The sequence below is a fragment of the Falco peregrinus genome, chromosome 14, assembly GCF_023634155.1.
Source record: "Falco peregrinus isolate bFalPer1 chromosome 14, bFalPer1.pri, whole genome shotgun sequence".
Classification (NCBI taxonomy): domain Eukaryota; kingdom Metazoa; phylum Chordata; class Aves; order Falconiformes; family Falconidae; genus Falco; species Falco peregrinus.
Window position 1 is genome coordinate 25316630 of NC_073734.1, and position 19156 is coordinate 25335785.

Sequence of the window (19156 nt, forward strand, 5' to 3'; positions counted from 1 at the left end):
TCCCGCGCGGCTCCCGTTTCCTGTTCCGGGGTCGCGGCCCCTCCTCGGGCGCTGCTCGGCGCAATGGCGGGAGCGGCTGCCGGCCCTGCGGGGGCTGCCGCGGGGTCACAGCTGGTCCAGCGACAGGAGCTGCTGGTGTCAGGGTGAGCCGACGGGCCCCGCCTGTGCCCTGCCCGTGCCCCCCCTGCCCGTCCCTTACCCAGCACAGAGACCCCTTCCCCCTTTTACAGTGAAGGCAGTGGTGGGTGGTTAAGGCCTGGGCGCGGGAAAATAATTATTGAGGGGTAATAATAGAGTAAGAGATAGAAAAATCACGTTTTGAGCTGGGTGGGAGACTTGCAAAAGGCCCGTCCCAGCCTGCACGCGGCTCAGGACACTGTGGGTGCCCCCCCCCCGCCCTTGGTGGCACAAGCAGGGTGCTGAACCCCCCCCAGCACATCTACCTTGGCACGGCTCCCTGGGGATGGGTGTCCTGGGGGAGAAATGGGTGGGCTTGGGCTGGATTTGAGCCGTCTCCCGGGATTGTGGCTCTGTCAGGGGTGCAAAACTCTTCCCGGGATGATGGAACTTTGCTGTGTCCCACATGTATGATTTGGTGCCTCCTCTCTTCACCCGCAGGATTGTGTATGAGTCCAAGTATATATCTGCTCCTAAAATCTACATCCTGCAGCCTTGGATTGTCAACCTCTTGTTGAATTCCCAGCAGGTGGATACCCATGAGTGTCTCGTGGCCGGGCAGGTCTTGCAGGTAGGTAGCGAGAGGGACTGTTCTAAAGGTCTCCGACACTGTTTGAAATCCAAATTCCTGGAAGTGTTCAGCAGTTCCCAATTTGGTGGCTATGGATGGGCAACTGTTCCTCCTCAAAGCCCCTGATTATTTTTTTTTCTTGAGGTGGAGGAGTTTTGCTTTGCTCATTTTTGGCAGCTTTGGCTGATGTTTGCACCCCTGGTAGGTTTGCCCTGCTCTTATCCAAAGAGTTTGTAAGTCTCCGAGATCCTCTTCCCTCCTAGCCTCACACTTGCAGGCTGCCTTGGCTTCCTCTTCCTCCTCTTTGCATCCCATCCTTCCTTGTACCATGTCATTTGACGGGTGGTCCTGACAGTGGGTAGCATGAGGCAGAAGCAGGACCTGCTGAGGTGTCTGGAGCCTTGTCTTATCTGGTGGTGAACCTTGGTGGAACCACGAGCTCGTTCTCCCCTGGCTGCTGGCTCTTCTGGGAGAACCTCTTGTGTGGTGATTGAGGGCATGGCCCCTGCATCATGGCTGGAGAGCTTTTGGTGCAATGCTGGTGATGTCTTTGACGTTTGATCTGTCCGGTGGGGCAGGAGAGAGCTTTAGTCAGGGGCCTCTCGTGCCTCTTTGAGGTCTGATGGGCAGCAGAAAGGAAGTAGGAGGAAAACAGCCAAACAAAGTCAGTGCTGGTGATCATTTGCTGTGGACTTAGAGGGTTTGGATGGAGGTGCTGTGGGACAGCTGGGTGCCCCAGCAGACGTGGGACCCACACAGGCAGGGCATGCGGTCCCTGCCTTGTGATGACCAGGTCAAGACCTGAACGCTGGAGAAACCCAGCTCTAGTGCTCTAGTTTACTGTTCTCTCGCAGCCTGTGGGGGCTTGTAGCAGTATCCTGCCATGGACAACATTATTGTTAGCGATCTCCTAATGTCTTTTGGGGAAGTAGATGTTTGAGGCAGCTCAGATGTCTCCTCACTCATGGGAGCAGGAAGGAGAAAGATGGGTGTTGTGATTTAAACAGAAAGATAGACAAGATGGGGAGAAACAAATGACAGTGAGAGAGAGAAGACCCTGTGGTCCTGTTCCGCATCCTGTCTGAAGGCAGAAGGTGGTGAAATCACTGGTTCCCTACTTCTTGTCCCAGTCCCCTCTCCCAGGCAGGAGATCTCTTGTGCCTGGGCTGATGAGGACCCGGCAGTGGATGAATGGATTTCCCCGAGGGTTCAAGGGATTAATGGGGAGAGTTGCCTCAGTGTGGCCACTCTCCAACCGACACCCACCCGAGGCCTCCGCAATGAATGGAAGGTTGGGAGTGTACCTTGAGCGGCAGAGCCTTTCTCCAGCTTGCCCTGTGTTCCAGCTCTGCCCATCTTCTTTTCTATCTGTTTCAGAACTGCAATTTCCAAACCTACCCTCTTCTTTATTGTGTTTTTTTACCCAGGCCCATGAGCAGCCCTACCTGCTGCTGGTACTGGTGCTCTCTTGCAGCGTGGGCCAAGCCACTCTGCCTGTGCTGGGCATCAGGAGTTGCCCATAGCGAGTGAGCACGCGGTGGGACTGGCCAGTTGCACGCTGGCCTTCTCCCACCAGGACGAGGGGATGCATCCAGTGAGGACTGCTGGTGGCTGAGCTGTGGTACTGTCCTAGTTTCGGCTGGGACAGAGTTGATTTTCTTCTCAGGAGCTGGTGCAGTGCTGTTTTGGATTTGGCGTGAGAGCAGCATTGATAGCACGCTGGTGGTTTTGCTTGTTGCTGGATGATGTTTATACCAAGTCAAGGACTTTGCAGGTTCTCCGGCCCTGCCAGCCAGAGGGCTGGGGGGCCATGGGAAATGGGGAGGGGACATGGCTGGGACAGCTGGCCCAAACTGGCCAAAGGGCTGTTCCATACCATATGACGTTATGCCAAGTATATAAGCTGGGGGAAGAAGAGGGAGGGGGGGACATTCAACATTCAGCGTTATGGCGTTTGTCTTCCCAAGTCCCCATTATGCGTGATGGAGCCCAGCTGCCCTGGCGATGGCTGAGCACCTGCCGATGGACAGCAGTGAATGAAGCCCTTGTTCTGCTTTGCCCGCGTGTGTGGCTTTTGCTTTACCTGTTAAACTGGCTTTATCTCAACCCGCAAGTTTTCTCACGTTTGCTCTTCCGATTCTCTTCCCCATCCCACTGTAGGGGAAATGAATGTGGTGCTTGGTTGCCAGCTGGGGTTACACCACAATAGGTACCTACAGGAGCAGGATGCTAGTGTCAGGGGCATCCTTAAACCCGGCAGCAAGCCTTGTTGGCTTGTACAGGAGCTTTATGCGGTGGGATTGGCAGGCTGTTCTTGTCAGAAAGTCCCAGCTGAAAACAACTGGTCTTTTTAGCATGGTGGGCACCTATTGAAGGACATATGCACACCTCTTGTCAAATGGAGACGGCGTTCATGCATGACGGGACATGCCTTTTCATGTCCGCTCTTCATGCGTTGTGTCCCAACGTCACCAGTCAGGTGAACAATGTACATGATGTATGTGACCAAATCATAGGTGTGTATCAGGAGAAGCTCAGGGCTGTAGGGGTTGGGGCAGGCCAGGATTGATCCACAGCTCCCAGCTCACAGGGCAGACTCACTGAGTCTTGGAGGAGGAGTTTATTGCTTTCCTCAGGGGTGGTTTTGACCCAGCATGGACCTGGCTTAATACAGAGTCAGGGCTGCTACACCAGGAACTTTATTCAAAATAAGGGAATGGCTGTAGCAATCCTGCTGGTTACCGTCTCCCTCTGTTTTGCAGAGGAGCACATGCCCCAGGCCTGCCCAGACCCCTTTTGCCTGGATTCCTGCTGCTGATTTGGGTGAAAAAATGCTTGGTTGTGGCTTCTCTCCCACCTTGCCTCCAATTGCTCTCTTGCACAATGTGGCACGTCCCTCCTCTGTCTCAGTGTGGAGCTTGCTCAGTTCAGTCGGGAGGCCTGGGCATGTGCTGTATCCCTTGGCCTTGGGGTAAGCGTCACCACCTGGCTTCACAGTGACTGGTGACCTTCTCTCCGAAGAGTCCAGGCTCTCAGCCAGGTGTGGTGTCCTGTCCTTGTTCACGGGAAAGTCTGTAAGTGAGATTTCTTTTTTCCCCCTCCCCGATCTCTTGATAGGTCTTGAGAGACTCAACTGCTCCAGGCCAACCTGGGGTCCTCCAGGATGCTGTCCTCCAGGTCTCAGATGGGTCCTACTACATCCGTGTGGTCATTACATCCAAAGCTCTGCAGGCGGACGAAAAGTGGGTTGCACCATGACTCGGCTGTGGCTGGGACAGCAGTTCTCCACAGCTGCTAGTGGGGCTTCTGCCTGGTCTCGTTTCAGGTTGTGTTAAGCTAAAGCAACCACAGGGTGGGAAGTTTGCATGAAAGAGCTGCTAAGAAAAGAAAGCTGGAACACCGGAGTTCCAATTTCAGCTGGCTAGGATGGGCAGGGGTCCATGGCAGAAGCTGTGATGCCATCTAGACATGATTAGAAAGGACTAAAGAGCCCGTGGGTTTTGTGAAAGGAGCCAGAGCATTTAACCTGGGCTGTTCCGTCAGTGCTTTCCTCAGTTTCCTCAGTTTCCCCATCTGGACACCCCTAGACTGGTGGGGTGCTGCTAGCAGAGCCAAGGGATAAGCAGCAGGAATAAGTTGCAGGAACTGGGAGGCCTCGGTCCCTGATGCTCATGCTGAAACATGTTCCAGCGTGCCCCAGCGTGGTTGGTGTGGCTGTTGTGGGGAACACCACTGTGTGTCTGGGTGGTCCAGCTCCGTTCTTCATGTCTCCAAGATGTTCCTGCTCTGTTCTTTTTCTAGCACCCAAATGCATGTCAGGCTTTCCAGCCTTATTTGCAGGATTATTGTCTTACAGAAGTACACAGTGTGTTTCCGAGAGGAGGCCAGACTGGTAAGTGCTCTGATGAGTGGAAGCAACTTGTTCCTTGATCTTGCTGTGCTTCCTGCATGCGTACCTGCTTTGAGCTGCCCCCAGGAGCTGGAGGCAGATGATGGGTGGCTTTTCTTCTGTCTTCATCTGCAGCTTCTGGGACGGTCTGTGGCAGGTGGCCTGGGCACTGGGGCAGGGCATGGCATGAGTCCTCCCTGGGGATGTGGGGCATCTCCCCCAGGGCCACGTGGCTGTGACCTTCTGCTGTTGTGCAGCAGCAGAAGACCTGTGTGGACCACTGGTGGCAGAGCTGCCTGCTGTCTCCTTGCAGGGGGTCAGGAGTGTCTCTGTGGCCTCAGGCTGGCCCAGCCTGGTGTGTGGCTCATGAAGAGCCATCGGCTGATGTAGAAGGGTACAAAACCCCAGTTGAAGGGGGTTGTCCTTTGTGATGAGGTCCTCGCTTTGGTTGGAGGGTTGGTGGCAGATCTCAGATGGGTGTTTGCTGGCCCTGAGGGAGGTGGGACTGCAGAGGTGCCTTATGGCTCCATTTTCCCCACAGGAGGACTGCGAGTTTTACCTCACAGCCCAGCAGTTCATCGTGCTGCCTATGGAGAGGCAGAGAATGGAGGCATCTAACGGGTACGGTCCATGGGGTGGGTGGGGCTTCTGCTTTTAAGGGTGCTCCCTCATCTTCCTGGAGCAGCACTAACCCTGGGAGTCCTGGTGTGACCTGGTTGTGGTGGGGACTGTTTGCTCTTTGAAAGAGGAACTGCCTCAATTGCAAGCTGTGAAGGAAGGTGGGGATTCAGAGACAGTCGGTAACTGGCTTCTCTTTTGCTGCAGGAACGAGGAGCCTTCTGTGCTGCAGAAGATAAAGGAACTCTGGATGTAAGTACAGGGCTGGCTGTTGTTGGGGAATATTTCCAGACGCCATGACGAGAGCGTACAAGCTGCTTCTCCCAAGCCAGGGTGCTCAATCTGCAGCCAAGAGCTGCAAAGGGCTGCTGGCCCGCGTTTGCCCTAGCCCTTACCTGGCTTTGTCTTCCTGGTCATTGCAGGAGGAGTCTCGCTCTGGAGAACGCTGCCAGCTCAGGTAAAGGCTTACGGGGGGCATGTGATGCTCTGGCTGCCTGCTGGGGCTCATGGCTCTCCTCAGCTTGATCCAGGTTAGGCAGAGGTAGTGCAAACCTGACCAGGTCTCACAAGGCAATGTTGCTAAGCCCAAAGCAGGATGAGGTGGTGCTGACAGCTACAGCAGCATGGACCGTCGCACACCTGTGCTCGTGCTGCTGCTCCAGGACCTGTGTGGAGAAAGGAAAAATAGTTCCTAGAAGGAAAGAAAATATAGAATTTTGTGTGTTTCCACAGGTTTCAGTGTTCAGTGCACAGGCCAGTCAGGCATCAAGAGTAAAAACATTTGCAAGTGAAGCTTGCCTGAATTGAAGTGTCTTCTCCACTGACATTCATGTGTTCTTGCTCCAGAGGCATCTGTCTCTCAGCTAATTGATGCCATAGGACAGAACCAGCTGGAGGTTTTGAAGAAAAATGCTGAGGAATGCTTGGATTTGTGGATGCCCAACAAGCCGCCAGCAGCGGTGAAGGATGAGGTTTCCACCACTAAGTGGGAAGCACAGCGCAAGAAAAAGGTCAGTCTGGCTGTTGTGACTATGTGAGACAGGACTGTGACAGCTCATGGTGCCCTGGAGGGGTGGGAGGAGGAAGAGGAAGGGTGATGGGCAGAGCTGGGGATTCACTGTGGAGAGAGGTGGTGTTCAGCTGCCAGGTACGGGTGGGCTCTTCTATCTGGAGTGAGACTGCCCAGCAAAAACCACACAACGTGTCTCATTTCAGTGGGGTGAGGATGTCTTCATAGTCCCGGCCAACACCCTGCTGATCACTTCTGAGGAGGACATGGTTGCTTGTGATGCTTCCAAGGCAGGTCAGTGCAGTGGCTTCATCTGCAGAGTAGACTCTAGGCGGGCAGTTCCATGCTCAAGCGTGTGAAATAAGGGGTCCCCTGGGGTGGGGATGCTGCTTCCTTTGCTCCAGCTCTGCAGAGTGCTGGGATGCAACCAGCAGCGCCCCTTTCATTGCAGACACAATCAAAGCAACTCCTGGGAAGAGTGGTGACAGCAGGATGGTGCCAAGTGATGCGAGCGTCATATCCCAAGTCAGCTGTGAGTAGTGGGGCCTCCAGATTCCATCCAGCCTCGTAGTAGTTTCCTCTGCAGTTAGTGCAGCCCATCTCCTTGGACTGAGTGGAGGAGGTGCTAGCTTGACCAAGGTCTTTAGGAGACCAGGATTCCCAGCTGTCCTTTGAATGGGTAGAGAATCGTCCTGCAGCCTCCCTGAAGCTGAGTAGCTTTGGTTCATTGTGCTGGGAGCACAATAAGTCATTTTGTCCCTTTGATGCCATCATGGAGCCTGAGTCTCCTGCCTGAATGCAGGCTCTTGTTTGGCTGTGGTTCAGCACAGGCTTGTGTCACCAAGCTTTGCTGCAGAAGCAATTCCTAGAGCTCTGTGTAGCGAAGAAGCCAAAGGGAGCTGCTGTCCTGGACAGTGCAGGGTGTAGGAGAAGGTCTTCCTCCCACCCTCCTGCTCTCTGGGCAGCATCTGCCTTTCCACTACGTGCTACAGGGGCTGGCTGAGGTCTTGGAAGGAGCCTGGCTGAGAACACCCTGGGTGCGGCTGGAAAGGGCTCTCGGTGCTCCCCTCGAGTGCTGTCTCTGTCCCAGACCTCGTGCACTGCTCCTTGTAGCCACTGCAGGCTTGGGAGTGGGCAGCCACTTTCTTTGCAAAAATCATCCCTCACAACTTCATCGTTGCAGCCACCGGGTCTACAGCCTTGTCGGAGACCTCGGAGGTATCCCTGGACAACCCCTGGAACAGGCTCGCCCCAGTATCTCTGGTCCTGGAGTCTTCAGATGGTGAGTCTCCATGCCCCAGAGCATCCAGCCTGCCTGGCTGACAGGAGACAACTCCCCTCAGTGAGTGACCACATAGCTCATCCTGGATGCTGGCATGCTTTCCCTTGGCCAAAGCGTGGTGCTGTGGTGCTCCCCTTGCCCTGTGCCTGCATCATTCCAGCTCCAACACTCCTGCCCAACCTGATATGCTGGGACAGGTCCCACCACCAGCCGCCTGCCCCAGCTGACCATGCATTTTCTCTTGGCAGAGAGCTTTCAACACAGCCTTTCACTGAAGACCCAGCAAGATATGGCTGTTAGCAGCAACACCCCCAACTTGCTGGAACAGGGACAGCTGGTGGAGACCTCTTCTCCCTCCCTGCTCTGCTCCTATGGTGATACCAGTCTGGTGGAGACCAGCACCACCTGTCCGGTGTCAGCTTCGGAGGCAGCCTGTGATGCCCCCTGCACTGCTGGGGGCCTGCAGGTATGGGGGGGCTCTTGGGCGACCCTGCCATCTCTTTCTCCAGCTATTCCTGTCTTGCCCAGCAGCCCTTTGCAGTCCTTGCCCAAAGAGATGCCTTGCAGGAAGCACACAGACTCCAGTGGCACAGCTTTCCCTCCAGATACATTGAAATGTGGTCCGGCTCATGCCAGGACCCCGGGAGGAGGTGCTGCATGTGCCAAGAGGAAGCTGCTGATGGGAGATGGCCTCAGTGGGCAGAAGCATCCTCGAAGTGCCCCATGGGACAGGGGGAGAGACACAGGCAGGCAGATGGAGCCTGAGAGCACACAGGGTGCAGAGAAGAGAAGAGAGGAGACTGACTTGCTGCATGGAAAGGAGCCATCTGAGGAGGAGGAAGAGCAAGCATGCCCAGTGAGCGGCTCCAGGTCCAAGCCAGAGCAGCACAGAGCTCTGCAGCCGGTAAAGATGAAGCAGCTGGTGGGGTCCCCTGGAGGGGGGGGCCCTTGGGGAGGTTCTCTGTGTCCCCCCACTGCTGGTGTCCACCCCCCAGGGTCTTTCCTCGCCTGGCTGGTGGGGATGGGGAGTTGAAAGCAGGTGTCAACATAGATGGTGGCCCCAGCGCTCCCAAAGGAGGATCTGGGGCACAGGGTGAAGATGTACTTGAGCCTGAGCTGGGTGAGAACTGACGCTTGCTGGAGCATCTTCCAGCTCTCTGGATAAAATAAGATTGGAAGAGCAGGAAGTGATTGAGGGAGGGACTCCAGAGTTTTCCTAGGTGTATCAGGGTCTCAGGCTGGCATTGGTGGGGCTGTGCTCTGGGTTTTGTGACTGGGGCAGACCAGCGTCACCCTCCCCTTTGCTTCTGCAGTACGTGAATGAGAAGCCCGTCGAGTACAAGTACAACACACCAAGCCCCGAGCTCTGCAAGCAGATAAGATCTGTCAGGTCAGTGCCAGTGCCGTGATGGCTTCGTAGGGCAGTCCCTTGTTTCCCCCCATGGCTGTCCCCATGGGATGTGGGTGATGTTGTTTGCACCCCTGCAGCAGGTCCCCAAACTCTGCCTTACCCTTCACCACTGGGCTGCCCTGCTCGTGTCCCCAGCTGGGTCCCTTCTCACCCTGGCTCCCCCGGTCTGGTTTTGCAGGATCTCAAAGGCAATGCTGAAGTGGGCATGCTGGATACTCACCGGGGAGATGGACTCCTGAGGCCAGCCCATTCTTCATTTCTTCTCTGGTTCAGCCAAAACAATTTAGGACTGTCTGGGAAGAGCAGCTGGGGGAGGGATAGGGGGAAAACCAGGACCCCTGTCCCCAAGGGGACCACTTTGTGTGCTGGCCTGGCCACAAAAGACCCTGTTCCAGGAATGCTGGGGACATGATCTGTTGAAGGCCAGCACCCTCAGCAACGGAGAGGGAAAAAGAGCATTAATTCAGGGATGCCTGGGCATGAGCCAGCATCCCTTTCCCACCTCTCTCTCTCCATCCTTTGCACCCACCCAGGCCCAGCAAGTGGGAGCAAGAGGTGCCACCGTAGCAGAGGTGGCAGAGTCCCCACAGCCTGATCCCTGCTCCAAAGGCAGTGCAGGAGTTTGGACATTTTATTGATTGGTTTATGTAGGGTCCTGCACTGCTCATTGCAAAAAATGTTCAACGGGTTTATGCTGTAGAAGTTAAAAATAAAAATTGTGTATTTTTTAAATACATAGCTCTTGTATTAAAAAAAAAAAAAGAAGAAAAAAAAAGTAAAAAGAAGCATCTTGCTGCTTTGTTGTAAACATCCATGTAAGGAATGCATTTGGTCCGGAGCGGAGGTCAACGCAGGAGAAAGCTGGGTGTTGGGGTAACACTGGTGCTGGCGGGGAGGCTGCGGGGAGGGCGAGGCAGGCGTGGCTGGAGCTCGGCTGGGGAGCTGCATGCTGGAATGGCATGGCTCGTGGTCCTGCTGATGGAAACTTGCAACTTGGAGGGGAGGCTGGAGAGGGCGGTACCCCGTGGGGTGAGGAGCTGGAGTGGTAAATGGGCCCTGGTAACACTTGCTAAAAATGGCTGGCTGCCAGCACTGCTGCTGCCTGCCCAGCTGCTGCCTAAAATCACCAGCTTCCCCGCTCCACAGCCTGCAGTGGCAGATGCCATCCAGGGAAGGTGATGCCACTTGGCACATCCTGAGGGCTCTGGCACAGTCCCTGGGCATCCCTGCCCTCCTGGGTGATGCTGGTGGCCTGGCCATACGGTGGGTGATGCTGTCATTAGCCGGCCCTGCGGCTGCATCCACGCCAGCCCGGTACGGAGCAGACCTGTGCCCCGTCTGCTCTCTGCACCCCAGCTGCCAACCACCCTGGCACTGTGCGCTTGCTTGCAGGGATTTATTGGGAGCAGTGCAGCAGCATGCAGGGGTGTCACTGCCCCAGGGCTGGCTCCCCCCAGCCTGGCACCGGGTGTCTTTGGTCTACGGCTGCTGAGCCTTGTGCATTTGCAACAGTTTGTGCCAGGGCTTGCAGCCGCTCGCCATCGGTCTCTGCTCCAGCCTCCGGCTCCTCCAGCCTGGCACAGGGCCAGTCCTGCGGTGTGGCACCTGGAGAGGTCACGGGTGCTGGCGTGAGCGCGGGGGGGGGACACCCTCCATGCCCCCCCCCCTTTACCGTGGAGGGGAGCATGGTGTCTCACCTGCAGCATGGGCAGACAGTCCGGGCTTACCCTCTGGCTCAGGGAGGGAGTTGTGCTTGGTCCTCCGCCTGAGCACAGGCGACCGTCGCAGGCGCAGGGGGATGGTGCCCACTGTGGGGAACACAGCCCAGCCCCGCATCACGGCGGGGCACAGCCATCTGGCTCCCGTCTCCCTTTCTGCCTGCCAAGCCTGGCTGCTACCGGAGCTGATCCCCATGCCAAGTCCCCCTTGAGACCTTCCCAGAGCCGCAATGCCGCCATCTATCACCCCAGCACTGTGGGTGGCTGCCCGCCAGCTGGGACAAGCAGCACCACCAGGTATGTGGGATCTCACTGTGCCACCACCTGCCTCCTCTGCCGGGGGGGGGGTGTGGGGTCCCACTCCAGCTCCCACTTACTTCCCAGCGCTGCCAGGCACTCGGGCTCCCTGAGCTGCTCCTCGTGGACAGACACAGCTCTGCGGCTGGTCCCTCGTGGTGCCACCAGCCGTGGCATCAGCCGGTTGTCTGGAAAAGCAACGGGGGGGGGGGCGGTTGTGCCGTCGGGGTGGGGGGCCTGCAGCACCCCGGCCTCCTGGCAGCCCCCCCAGCACTCAGTGCTGGGTGCTTGGGTGTCCCCCCTGCTCTCCCTGCCCAGGGGGCTCCAGAAACGGGCCCAGTAGTGGGATGGGGGATCCCCGTGGCAGCTTGTGCATCCCTACCTTCGGTATCAGGCGGGGTGGCCAGGGCGCTGCCGGCACCCACCTCCCCACCATGGCTGACCCTTCGTGGCAGCACTGCCGCTGTGCTTCTCCCTGGCCGCGGCAGGCTGCTGCTCCAGCCCTGCCGGCCCCCTGGCTCCGGCAGCCCGCCGGGCTCGGCCAGGAGGAGGGGGCAGCGGGGCTGGTCGGAGCTGGTGCCCAGCGGCTCGGTGGGCAGCTGCCAGCCCAGGGCTTTCCAGGCTGGCCGGTGCTCAGCCGTGCCACCACCGGGCTCCATCGCGGTGGCTGGGCTGCGGAAGGGTGCATCTATAGGGAAGGAAGGACAGAGCTGTGGGTGCCCGGTGGGGATGGTCCCAGGGGATGGCTACTGGCACTGGGAACCAGCCTGCAGCCCCCCAGGGACCAGGCAAGGGGCTGGGATTCCATCTGCCATCACCAGGATTGGGCATCCTGCCTGGGTGCCCGTGCCCACCAGTCCCTCTTGGCTCCAGTCCCCACATAGCACTGCTTGGTACTAGCAGAGGGGACAGAGCCCTCTGCCCGGGGGGGCCTGTGTGACCCCCCTAGCACCCATGGGTGACCCACCTGTGGATACGGAGTGTGTGCGAGCCTTCAGGGAGGGGGGAGAGTCTGCAGAGCTGTCCACAATATCCCCTGTAAGCACAAGCCACAGGCCAGCATCAGTGAGCTGGGGTCTGCCCCGTGCCACCAGCACCCAGCCGGGGGGGACGTGGTGGGATCCGCTGCTGGGAGCCCGGCTGTGCCCACCCGTGGGTGCCCAGCTGGGCGGGCATTGGGAGGGATGCAGCTCCTCACCATCTGAGCCAGCTTTCTTGATCTCGCTGTCTTTGCTCTGCAAGGGGAAAGAAACCTGCTCAGGCAGGGGGTCAGGGTGGCAGTGCCCTCAGGGGTGATAGGTGGCAGAGGGCAGGGTGCTGCCAGGCTCCGGGGTGGCTGCAGGGGATGGGTGCATGCCAGGGAAGGACAGACAGACACCATGCAGTGCATAGAAGCCCACATATGGGTCCCCCTGGCAGAGGGCTGGGTGACAGGACAGAGGCCACGGGCAGTGGTGGCACAGGGCTGGGTGCTGCCAGTCCCGGCTGGGGGACCGCCATCCCATGGACCGCCACCTCCACCCACCCTTTGCGTGCAGGATCTGTCCCAAAAGTGGAGCTGCTCCCCCACCTGCTGCTTCTTGCCCTCAGCGGCTGGGCCCTTGGTGACGCCGATGCGGTGGAGCATGACCTGCACACACTGCTCGAAGGAGCCGGGCAGCTCCCCCTCGCTCTTCTCCAGGTGCCTCTTCTGCAGGACAGACACAGCGCTGCCAGGGGCACAGCACCCATCTGCGGGGTACCCATGCCCCCAACCCCAGCCATGCCCCCAGGAGGTGGAAGCATGGCCACAACCCAGTGGGGATGTCCCCAGCTATCACTCTGGTCGTTGTCCGTGTGTCGCCCCCCCCCCCAGCAGTACCCAGCTGACTGTGCCCTTGGGAGGGAGCAGCTCTCACAGGGTGAGCTGAAGAGCAGGGTCAGCAGTGGTGGCTTGGTGGCGGTGACAGCACTTACTTTGTCATGCCTGATGCCCAGCGCATCCTCATCCTCCCCGGACAGCAATATGAGTGACTGGGATTTGCCCTCCCGTGAGTACTTGGGCCGGATCCTGCGGGCAGAGTCGGGGGTCTGGCAGTGCTCAGGCTCTGCCCGTGGCTTGGCAGCGAGTCCTCCCTCCTCCGATTTACTCAGCGGCTTGCCCGCCTCGCCCGCCTTGCTAGGGGCTCGTAAAATGTCACTGAGCATCGAGCGCCTGCTCCTGGGGACAGCAGGTCCACCCTCGGGCTCCTTCTCACACCTTGAGCCCCGGCTGGATTTGGGTTTCTTGAAGGCAAAAAAATTCCCGATTTTCTTCTTGAGGGTGTGGGAGCCAGAGGTGGCCAGAGGGGCTGATCCCGGGCAGGTCTCCGGAGCAGTGGGGCTGGGGAGAGAAGCAGCGTTGGGAAAGGTGAGCTCCGTGCTGCTGAGGGGCTAGGGATCATTTTTTTCCCACCTTGCCCACCATGAAAGGATGGACCCCAGACCCCAGACACCCCACCTGACGTGACAGTGTCCTGGCAAGGGCAGCCGTTCCTAGCATGGGACACCCCATGGGTACTGCCCCATTGCCTCCCCATTATGGGAGAGACCCCATGGCCCCTTCTCAGGCTTGTGGGAGTGGAGTGCTGGCTGCATCCTGCACCCCATGGCTGCCACCCCAGCCCTCTTCCACCAGCCTTGTCCTTGGTGATGCCCCTGGGTGTGATGTTTTTCCCAGCATCCCTTTGGCACTGGGACTAGTAGTGTTTGCTGGGTAGGTAAAGGCAGGGGGGGTTGCCAACACCCCAGGGATGGGTGTGTGCCAGGGTGCTGGGTGGGTGTGGGGCCCTGGGTACCCTCCTGGGCTTACGGCAGTTCCTCTGTGATGAGCCTCTTGGCAAAGAAGTCCTCCAGCCCCTCATCCACGCGGGTGATGCTCCTGTCCTCACTGTTCTCGCAGGCCACGGGCTGCACCTGTGAGCAAGCACAGCCATCAGCCCGGCACAGGGCAAAGATACCCCCATGCATGAACAACGGTCACCCACGCCTGTGCACAAGCAAGCGGGTGACCATGCAGGATGGGTGCTGGCACCCTCTGTCTCACTGTGCATCCAGCATGAAGGCAAGACCATGGTGTTATCAGCTGCATCCCAGCTCTAATCCTGCTGCACCCCTGGGGCATTGGGAGCTACAGCCTGCCCCAGGCTCCTGCCAGCTCCTCACCCTGCTGTGCAGGCAGGGCAGCTTAGCTGTCAGCCCCCTGCACCCTGCTGGGTGCCACCTGTGGGGTGCTGGTGGCTCCCCAGCACAGTGGCCAGGGTATGGCATCCATACACACTCTGGCACACATGCCTTACACACAGGTAAGGTGCCTTTGCCCCTCCTTCATGACATGCGATGGCAAATCCTGCTGCAGCCCTCGCAGGGCTGGGCCAGGTCTCCCACCCTGCTCTCCCTAGGGGTGTCCCTTTGGCAGCGATGCTTCCTCCGCTTGAGCGCCAAGGAAGGGACACCCACGCTGCTGGTGGGTGACGGAGTGGGTGACATGCATGGACCTGTGTCTGCATCCTTCAGGCTGGTGCTCATCCTCAAGTCCAACCCTGGAGTGCCACCACAGCCTGCATGAAGGCTACCCACTCCATCCCCATGGCAAAGCAGTCCATGCCATGGCTGAGCCTTCCTCCACAGCACCTTCCTCACCCCAGCATGTGGCACCACATCGGTGGCTTCCTGTTGACGAGAGGGAGGTGCTTCGCCATTGGTGGCATTTCAATCCATAACGACTTTGCTTTATGGCTGGATTGATGCCGCTCAGGACCTGTTCCAGCCATCCAAGATCTGCTCTCCCCATCACATCACATCCATCAAAGCCTATCCTTGCTCAGAGCTTGGCCAACCCTGGGTGCTGAGCGTGCCCATCCCATGTGGACAGACGTGCCAAGGTGGTGGCCCCCAGGCCTGCCTGGCCCCTGCCAGCCACCAGCATCACCCTGCCTGCGGGGAACGGCTCCTGCCGCTCCTCTGGCCCCACAGCAAGCGCTGGTTGGTCCCACTATGGTCCGAGGGCAAGCATCACTGCAGCCGTGCAAGCTGAGGCTCTCTGGCAGGTGGAAGGATCCAGCTGCATCACAGTGGCATGGGGACGAGGTGATGCCAGCAGGATCCGGCCCAGGGGACGGCAACAGACTCCTCTGCTGCCTGCACCCAAAAGTTACTTTTCCTTTGGCAAGGGGGCTGCGAAGGTGGGATCCCCAGTTGCTTGCCCTTGGGGGGTGGGGGGGCAAGCGGAGCTCGCCCCACCGCAGCGGGCAGAGCCCCACCAGCAGCACGGGGGCCACGGCGGCTGCTGGCGCTTCGGGGCCGGGGGGTCTGGGGGGGGGTAGCGAGTGGGGCGCAGGAGGAGAGAGGAGCCGGAGCCATTGCCGAACGCCGGCCCTCTGCGCCCAAACTCTGCAGGATTTTCATTCCCTCCCTGCCGGTTCCCACCGCTCGGCAGCTCCCGGCGGGCAGCAGGAAAGGGGATGGATGATTTCCCTCACCCCCCTGCCCATCCTTTTGGGCTGCCCCCCTCCTCCGAGGCGGCTCCGGCAGCGGCTGGAATGCGGGATAATTAACCAGCCGCGGCTCCGCGCATCTCATTTTCCTGCCTGGTAACAAATACCGAGCGCAGTAATTCACCCGACTGGAAATAAAATTTAAAATAAAGAAAAAAAACCCCAACCAAAGAACCCCCAGCACCCCCCCCTCCTCCTTGCCAACTCCCCCCTCGCTTACATTGGGCTTGCGGGGCGGCTGCCGGTGGCGGCGGTTGGGCCGGGGCCGGGCCTTGGTGCAGTGCTCCAGCCGCTGGCCGGCGGTCGGCAGGTCCATGAGCGCGGGCGCGGCGGGCGGCGGGCGGCTCGCAGGCTCCGCATCCTTTGTGCGGGCAGGGCGTGCCGGCGGCGCGGCGAGGCTGAGTGACGGCGGCGCCCGGTGCGCCCGCAGCCCGCTCGCCTCCCGGCCCGCCGGCTCCAGCTCCGAGACACCTACCGGGGGCGAGAGGGCCCCGCTTGGCACCCAGCCTCCCACAGCATCGCCCACGCTCGGCGGGGAGCACCCACAGGGGGTGCGGGGGTGGGGCTGCGGGGGTGTGTGTGTGCTGTGGTCCCCCGAGTAGATGCTGGGGGCGGAGGGGCAGGATGCTCCGGCAGGGACCGAGCAGACCCCCACAGCAAGCTCTCAGACCTGTGGCAAGTAGCAACTGGCCGGCACAAGCGCTGCCGGTGCTGGTTCGGCAAGCGGCACCCACAAGTGCACCCCATTTTGCTCTGCAGGCAGCTGGATGGGGTCAGGGTGCTGCTGGGCTCAGGGACTCAAGGGATCAGGATGCTGCTGGGCTGGGGGACACCAGGGGTCAGGGTGCTGCTGGGTTTGGGGACTCAAGGGATCAGGGTGCTGCTGGGCTTGGGGACTCAAGGGATCAGGGTGCTGCTGGGCTCAGGGACACCAGGGGTCAGGGTGCTGCTGGGCTGGGGAACACCAGGGGTCAGGGTGCTGCTGGGCTGGGGGACACCAGGGGTCAGGGTGCTGCTGAGTTTCAGGGTGCTGCTGGGCTTGGGGACTCCAGGGGTCCCCTGGGGACACCTGGGTGCCAGGCACTCGGGTGTAGTGCAAGCTCTACTTCAGCCAAAGCCAAGTATGCATCACAGCCAAAGCCCCATAAAGCAGAAGTCACCCATCAGCTGCTCATTGCCTTTGCCCCCTCTGGATCCTGCCCCCTCCCTGGGCACACAGGGCTCTGTGGGGCAACATCAGCAGTAGGAACAGCCCTGGGCAATGTCTCCTTCCCCTCTGTGCCAGGCTCCCAGGGGTGCTGGGCAGGTCAGTGATGCCCATACCCAGGGTGGTCCCTGGGATGGCAGGAGGAGATGCTGTGGCATCTGCAGTCACAGACTGCACCTGCCTGGCTCCCACCCCTGCCTGGCTGTGTGGAGAGGGAGCTCAGGGCATCTACCCCCCTGCCCATGGGCACTGAGCCAGCTGCACCCCCAAAACCAGCACAAGAGCAAGCTCACAGCAAGCTTTGCCTGTGGACCCACACCACAGCACCAGGAGAGGCTCTCCAAAGGGGCCAGATCCTTGCCAGGTGCTGCCTGCAGCCTGTAACGTCATCACAGAGAGCTCTGCCCATCAGGCTGCTGCGAGTCCCTCTGCCATGCCCTGGCGGAGGTGGCATGGCACACACTGAGCCACAGCAAAGGGAAAGCCATGCGGTGACCTTACTTCTCACAGTTGGCGTGGGCCGAATGCTCCTGAAATTCTTATTTTTCCTCCGCAGGGCCATCTTGTACTGCAGGGAGAGAGGGACGGCGGTGGCTTTGGCATTGACAAGCTGGCTGTGGTGAGCAGCATCCTGCCAGTGTCAGCCAGGCTTTGCCCGGTGATGGGTGCAATGCCTCCATCACCCCCAGGGCTGCACCCCCTCATCTTGGTCTGGCACCAAAACCACCCACGATGCCAGATCGGATGCTTCCCCAGCCAGGACCTCACACTGTGCTCGATCCCAGGTCCTGAAGCCACAGCCAATGGAAGGGGCTGTGTGTGGCTGGGACCAGCCCAGGCCACCACAAGGACACGCTGTCGGTGCTGGCAGGGCAGGCAGCATGGCCAGGCAGCCTAGCAGTCCCATTTCCCAGCACTAATTGCCTTAGTGCTGCGCTGGGTGGGTGCTGAGGGTGCGTGCACCCGGAGAGGCTGAAGCATTAAGCCTGGCATCATCTGGTAAGGCGGATGAAAGGTGGTTATAGCGTGGGCATCACGCAGCGGCAGTGGGGTCAGACCCTACCTCCTCCGCGGCGAGGTCCGGAGGATTCCTGCCCCTCGCTGGTGCAGCGGCATCATCCTCAGCCAGCTCCGGCAGCAGTGCCGGGAGGTCGAGCCCCTGCCTGGGGAGGCTCTCCACCTAAAACCATTAGGAAATGCTTAAATTATCCCAGGGACTGAAGTGCGCCCGGCTGCCCTGCACGCTCTGTGCTGCTCCGCTCCCTGCCCGTGGCTGGGATTTGTGAGCGGATTTAGGGCTGATTAGCTGGTGACTGGCCCCAGCGCAGCTGCCCTGTGCCGCCCCGGTGCACGAGCAGCCGGTGCCCGGCTTCACCCCGGCACCCTCCACCACGCTGCGCTCCTGGCCTTCACTCAGGATTGTTAATGCTGCTGTGACTGCACCAGGAGAGGATTACCTGGGAGGAAAACCAGCCTGGGTGGGAATTGTCCTGCTTCCCAGATAGCAAATCTGTAGTCATCGCGTTTGCTGGTGCCTGGGCAATGCTGAGGTACCCAGATCCCCATCTGCACCCCAGCCCCACATCCCCATCCCACATCCATGTTCTGCAGGTGCTGGCAGCCCCCAGCACTCACCAGTTTGCACTGGGCAATGGTTAGGTCTCCCAGCACGACATCCACGATGCAGTCAGCCATGGCAGCTGTGACGGACAACTTGATTTCGCTGGGAGAGGAGAGATGGGCATCAGGGCCAGCACCCACAGCCCCTGCAAGCCACGGGGCCAGCCCCCCCAAGGAGACCCTTGCTGGGGAGATGGATGCTCAGCTGTGGCACCCAGAGGGGCACCCAGGACATGCCCTGGGCTCCGGCTCACTGGGGGCATGCTGCCGGCGCGGGAACGGGAGCAGGTGCTGGCTGGGATGGAGGATGCTGAGCACATTCCCCCATTGATGGTTGGGGCTCCCTTCTGCCAGCCACAGGAGCATGCCTGCAGGAACATCACCCCACAGGACATCCCAGCTCCCTAGGGACACATCCAAACTGGATCCGAGTGGGAAGCAAAGCCACAGCTGAGAAAACACTGCAACAGGATCTAGAACACCACTGCCACCACCGTGTGGGGAGGGGAGTAGTTGGTAGGGAGCCCCCCAAATCCTTCTCTGGCCCCATGGGCGAGAGCCAGCTGTGGAGCAGGGAGGAAAAATGGCATGTCACCCACTTCAGCTTGCTGAAGACATCAGTGACCATCTGGTCCAGGACAGTGCTGAGGTTGAGGTGGTCCTGGAGGTGAATCCGCTCGGACATGGCATTGACCAGCTGGTCCCTCACCCCGCTCTTCTGCACCACAGCTGGGCACAGGCTGTGCGCTGTGTCCAGCACTGCCTGCATGATCGCCTGAAGTTTGGGGGGGAGAGGGAGTTTTCCATGTCTTTTCTATCAGGATACATATGGTTTCCAGGAGA

At 59.5% G+C, this 19156-nt stretch overlaps 2 protein-coding genes across 5 annotated transcripts in view; one reads left to right on the forward strand and one right to left on the reverse strand.

Moving 5' to 3' along the window:
* Positions 1 to 9689, forward strand: LOC101910903 (uncharacterized). The gene is made up of 14 exons (XM_013297097.3): positions 1 to 143; positions 619 to 748; positions 3866 to 3990; positions 4550 to 4640; positions 5179 to 5258; positions 5463 to 5507; positions 5678 to 5712; positions 6102 to 6265; positions 6471 to 6558; positions 6716 to 6796; positions 7448 to 7546; positions 7795 to 8450; positions 8860 to 8936; positions 9136 to 9689. Exons 1-14 carry the CDS (start codon positions 64 to 66, stop codon positions 9194 to 9196), a joined length of 1812 nt encoding a protein of 603 aa, XP_013152551.3. The 5' UTR covers positions 1 to 63; the 3' UTR covers positions 9197 to 9689.
* CARMIL2 (capping protein regulator and myosin 1 linker 2) overlaps positions 9655 to 19156 on the reverse strand; it is a 24887-nt gene continuing 15385 nt past the window's right edge. For 2 of the 4 annotated variants that reach the window (XM_055818600.1, XM_055818597.1), the window contains 14 exons: positions 18913 to 19088; positions 18329 to 18416; positions 17757 to 17873; positions 17195 to 17261; positions 15707 to 15957; positions 13803 to 13906; positions 12929 to 13334; positions 12543 to 12662; positions 12171 to 12207; positions 11940 to 12008; positions 11355 to 11660; positions 11053 to 11160; positions 10655 to 10765; positions 9655 to 10562 (listed from right to left, as the gene is read on the reverse strand). In XM_055818600.1, coding sequence (XP_055674575.1) covers positions 10387 to 10562; positions 10655 to 10765; positions 11053 to 11160; positions 11355 to 11660; positions 11940 to 12008; positions 12171 to 12207; positions 12543 to 12662; positions 12929 to 13334; positions 13803 to 13906; positions 15707 to 15957; positions 17195 to 17261; positions 17757 to 17873; positions 18329 to 18416; positions 18913 to 19088 — 2136 coding nt within the window. In that variant the 3' untranslated portion in view covers positions 9655 to 10386. Of the gene's footprint in view, positions 10563 to 10654; positions 10766 to 11052; positions 11228 to 11354; positions 11661 to 11939; positions 12009 to 12170; positions 12208 to 12542; positions 12663 to 12928; positions 13335 to 13802; positions 13907 to 15706; positions 15958 to 17194; positions 17262 to 17756; positions 17874 to 18328; positions 18417 to 18912; positions 19089 to 19156 lie in introns of all 4 variants that reach the window. The other 2 variants (XM_055818599.1, XM_055818598.1) reach the window with 2 other exon arrangements.